This window comes from Primulina eburnea, chromosome 4 (assembly GCF_022965805.1).
Source record: "Primulina eburnea isolate SZY01 chromosome 4, ASM2296580v1, whole genome shotgun sequence".
Taxonomy (NCBI): Eukaryota; Viridiplantae; Streptophyta; class Magnoliopsida; order Lamiales; family Gesneriaceae; genus Primulina; species Primulina eburnea.
In genome coordinates, this window is record NC_133104.1 from 31,621,797 (window position 1) to 31,626,814 (window position 5,018).

At 41.0% G+C, this 5,018-nt stretch overlaps 1 protein-coding gene across 1 annotated transcript; it reads right to left on the minus strand.

Annotated features, from left to right (window-relative positions):
• Nucleotides 1–3,758: 3,758 nt before the first annotated feature.
• LOC140830196 (uncharacterized) lies at nucleotides 3,759–4,364 on the minus strand. Its single transcript, XM_073193481.1, has one exon. The coding sequence runs from the start codon at nucleotides 4,362–4,364 to the stop codon at nucleotides 3,759–3,761; it is 606 nt and encodes a 201-aa protein (XP_073049582.1).
• Between the last annotated feature and the right edge of the window lie 654 nt (nucleotides 4,365–5,018).

The following is a 5,018-nucleotide window of genomic DNA, read 5'->3' on the forward strand; positions in this document are numbered from 1 at the left end:
TTCTCAAATTAACAACATAAAATACAAAGGTACTAAATCTCTAAAAGTTTTAAAATTATAAAATCACCTAATAATTAAATTAGGCTTTTAAAATATTAAAACCTCATAAATCCATTAAAATACTCAAATCCTAACTTAAAATAAAATATCGCAATTAAATTACTAAAAATCATCCCGGTCTCCTTTCCTCGATCCCGCCTCGAATAATTGTCTGAAATATAAAACTCAAGAAAATATTTTAACGTAGATCAATTAAACATAAATATTAAAATAATAAATTTCTTAAATTAAATAAATGCATAGATTTTACGTATACTGATTTTGGGCATTACAGTTTCTCCCCCACTTATAAAAATTTCGTCCTCGAAATTAAGTCTTACCGAACAAATCCGGGTATCGAAGTCTCATGTCTGCTTCAGCTTCCCAAGTGGCCTCCTCCACTGATTGATTCAGCCACTGGACTTTGACTAGCTTAGTCGTCTTGTTCCGAAGCCTACGCTCTTGCCTGTCTAAGATTTGAATCGGTCTTTCCTCATAAGACAGGTCTGGAGTCAACTGCAACGGCTCATGGCTCAGAACATGCGAAGGATTAGCTAGATACTTTCTCAACATAGAAACGTGGAACACATTGTGCACTCCGGAAAAATTCGGCGGTAAGGCTACACGGTAAGCTAGAGTTCCAACACTGTCAAGAATTTCGAACGGTCCAATAAATCTCGGACTAAGCTTGCCTCTTTTGCCAAATCTCATAACACCTTTCATAGGTGCTATTTTTACAAAAACGTGATCACCTACGGCAAACTCGAGATCTCTTCTTCTCTTGTCAGCATAACTCTTTTGACGGCTCTGGGCGGTCTTCAATCTGTCGCGAATCTTAACCACCACATCTGCAGTCTGCTGAACTATTTCTGGACCAACTTCTGCTCTCTCACCAACTTCATCCCAATGAACTGGCGATCTACACTTCCGTCCATACAAAGCCTCGTAAGGAGCCATACCTATTGATGATTGGAAACTGTTATTGTAGGTAAACTCCACTAGAGGTAGCTTAGACTCCCAGGTCCCCTAAAAATCAATCATACAGGCTCTCAACAAATCTTCTAATATCTGTATCACTCGCTCAGACTGGCCATCTGTCTGAGGGTAAAATGCTGTACTGAAAATCAACTTCGTCCCCATGGCTGCATGTAAGCTCTTCCAAAAGGACGATGTGAACCTCGGGTCCCTGTCGGACACTATCGAAACTGGAATCCCGTGCAAACGAACTATCTCCCGGATATAAAGTTCTGCATACTGAGTCATGGAGAAAGTCGTCTTCACCGGTAAGAAATGTGCCGACTTAGTTAGTCGATCCACTATGACCCAAATGGCATTGGATCCTCTGACTGACCTCGGCAAACCAACAACAAAATCCATGGTAATATTCTCCCATTTCCACTCTGGAATGGGGAGTGGCTTAAGCATCCCTGCTGGCCTCTGATGCTCTGCTTTCACTTGTTGACAAGTGAGACATTCTGACACAAATCTGCGGATGTCTCGTTTCATCCCTGGCCACCAATACAAAATTTGCAGGTCTTTGTACATCTTGGTACCTCCTGGGTGAATAGAATACGGAGATGCATGTGCCTCTGACAAAATATCATGTCTGATTGAATCAACACTAGGCACACACATTCTATCTTTGTATCTCACAATACCATCGGACACTGAATAAAGTACACTGCCCTTGGCTTCATCTTTCAGCCTCCATTTCAATAACAGGTCATCTGAAGGCTGACCTGCTCGAATACGGTCTAACAAGGAAGATTGGACTGTCAGATTAGACAACTTCGGAGCTCTGCCCTCGGGATAAACTTCCAACTCAAACTTTTTAATCTCAGACTGAAGAGGTCTCTGCCCTGATAACTGAGCTATGACCGCAACTTTTCTGCTCAACGCATCTGCAACAACATTAGCTTTTCCTGGATGGTAGCTAATTTCACAGTCATAATCCTTCACCAGTTCTAACCACCGTCTCTGTCTCATATTTACCTCTTTCTGCGTGAAGAAATATTTGAGACTCTTGTGATCGGTGAAAATCTGACATTTCTCGCCGTATAAATTGTGTCTCCAAATCTTCAATGCAAAGACAACAACTGCTAACTCAAGATCATGTGTCGGGTAGTTCTTCTCATATACCTTCAACTGCCTGGAGGCATAAGCTATGACCCGACCCTGCTGCATCAATACCGCTCCTAAACCGAGCTTGGATGCGTCGGTGTATAACACAAAATCTCCTTGCCCTGATGGCATGGGTAGCACTGGCACTGAAATAAGAGCTTGCTTCAACGTATCAAATCTCTTCTGACATTCATCACTCCACACAAACTTAGCATTAGTCAGTGCCGTGAGTGGCACTGCTATCGTTGAAAATCCTTGGATGAACTTACGGTAGTAAACGGCTAAACCCAGAAAACTGCGGATTTACGATGCATTCTTCGGTTCAACCCAATACTTAACTGCCGCAACCTTGGTTGGGTCCACCTCAATCCCACTGCTAGAAATAATATGACCCAAAAACGCTACCTTCTCCAACCAAAACTCGCACTTCCTTAACTTCGCAAACAACTTGCGACCCTGCAAAACCTGCAACAATGTCCTCAAATGCTGGCTATGCTCCTCATGGCTCTTCGGGTAAATGAGAATATCGTCATTTAATACTATGACGAACTGATCAAGGTAAGGCTAAAATACTCGGTTCATTAGGTCCATGAAAGTCGTTGGAGCATTCGTCAGTCCAAATGGCATCACTAAGAAATCGTAATGTCCTAATCTAGTTCTGAAAGCTGTCTTAGTTTTACTTTACTATGACCTCGAGTTCTGACTTTTCTCACAATTCCCAATATTAGAAATGGAGGTTCAAACTTATCTTATCTCACTTTCCTTATACTATACCTGTAATGTTCATCGATCTATTACCTTAGCATTTATGCAGTTCAACCTAAGAAATCTTAGCACCAAAAGTTACTGATCAACTTCTATCCTTGGTTCTACCCTCAAAAGTTAAACCTTATCTTAACCCAGTAATAACATTGAACTACGATCCTTGAATCGAATCTTTACCTTACGACACCCAACTTACGTAACTTAGCCATTTATAAGTACATCCCAAATAAAGATTGTTGCAAATCTTAAATTTCGAGTAACATGAATCCATAAAACCCCAAAATATACATTATCAATATTCTGCTTAGATAATAAAACCTTCCTAGCATCAAACACATGCTTAAACTATTTCCTTCCCAATTACATTATAGTTGAGGCCTAAGAAACTTAAACCCTCCTCATTGGAACGAATGTCACACTTTGACGTATCCTCAGTACTTAATTCATTCTAACGTATAAAGCTTAATAAGTTTCCCTATGTTAATGATGGACTAATTCTAATAAATCAACTTCGCTTATAACCCACAGAATTCTAGAATCCTCATATAAATATTTTAAATTTCTTACTCGATAAAAATCTTAATATTCGACCATTGCTAACCTATGTTGAATACAACTAATTCTCTTTTTGTTTTTATTTCATCAAATATCCCCGTATAATCACCTATTTCATAAACTTGAAATTAAAGCTTACACAACCAAAGTAGTCTTAGATAACCTAATTCCAGTACTCATATCAACTTAATCCTAAGTTTCTTAATGACTTACGAAGATTCCTCAAGACGAGGTACCTGATAGGGCCTCTTGCCCTGCCTATCGACCTCAATGTCCCTCTAGTCCTGCTTTGTCGCCAAGATTCTCGACACGGCAACTGCATAAGTCATAGGACCACCAACTCGAACATCACGGCGCAAGATCGGCCGCAACCCATCCATAAAATTACTCATCTTCTCTCGGGAATCATTTGCCATCAGGGGCACAAAGTGACACCCCTTCTCAAACTCCCTGACGAAGTCTGCCACGCTATTGTCTCCCTGTCGCAGCGACATGAACTTCCTGGCCAGGCGAGAGCGTACTTCTTCAGTGAAGTACTCGGAGTAGAAAACCTCCTTGAACCCATTACACGTCAGTGTTTGTAAGTTCACTGACATTGACGCACTTTCCCACCAAAGCCTTGCGTCTCCAGTCGACAAGAAGGTGGCACATCTAGCTCCGTCAGCATCCTGTAGCTCCATAAATGCAAAGATTACCTTGATGGACTTAATCCATCCTTCCGTTATCATCGGGTTAGTGGTCCCCGAAAAATCCTTCGGATTCATCCTCCTATATATTTCATAGACTGCCTCCAGTCTGGACCTTGCCCCTGTGTCTACTGCAGTCTGGTTCCCCACAAATTGTACGAAGAACTGGGTCATCCCTGCAAGCATCTGAGCCTGCATATCTGGGGTGGATGAGGAGAAGTGACCCTCTCCCCATCCTGGGTTTTGCAATTCTCATCGCCTACTTCACGCACATTCCCATGTCTGGGGGGTATACTGTTCTAACATTTACCCAACACGTAAACCAACATGCATGAACATAATATAGACAACATAAGATGCACGTAGTTGAACTTCAAAATATGCACATGCCGAAATCAAAACTTAATGCTTACTACATAACATAAATTCAAAACTTTAAAACTTACAGACTTGAGGTGTGACTTCGTGAGCTTCTTGCGACTGACGGTAGGTATAACCCTTTACAAGAACACCGCTCTGATACCAACTGTAACGTACCGTACTTTTCAGACTCAAAATTTGCGGAAAAATTAAAAATTTTCTTGAATGTAAAACTACTTTCAATGTCTGCCACAAAATATCTCAACCAAGTCCCCTATAAGACGTGGTTGTTCAAAATAACTACAATAAAAATTTGTTCACAAAAGGTTTGCTCAAAATATTCCCATCAAAATATGAAATCAGAGTAATTTAACTTTTGCATAAAACTTAAACATGGCGGTCCTCGGGTTTAGCCTCCCGCTCAGTCCAAGCCTGCCCCTTGGTCACCACCTCCAGTCTCCTCATCAACATACTCACCTGCATCGATCAAGT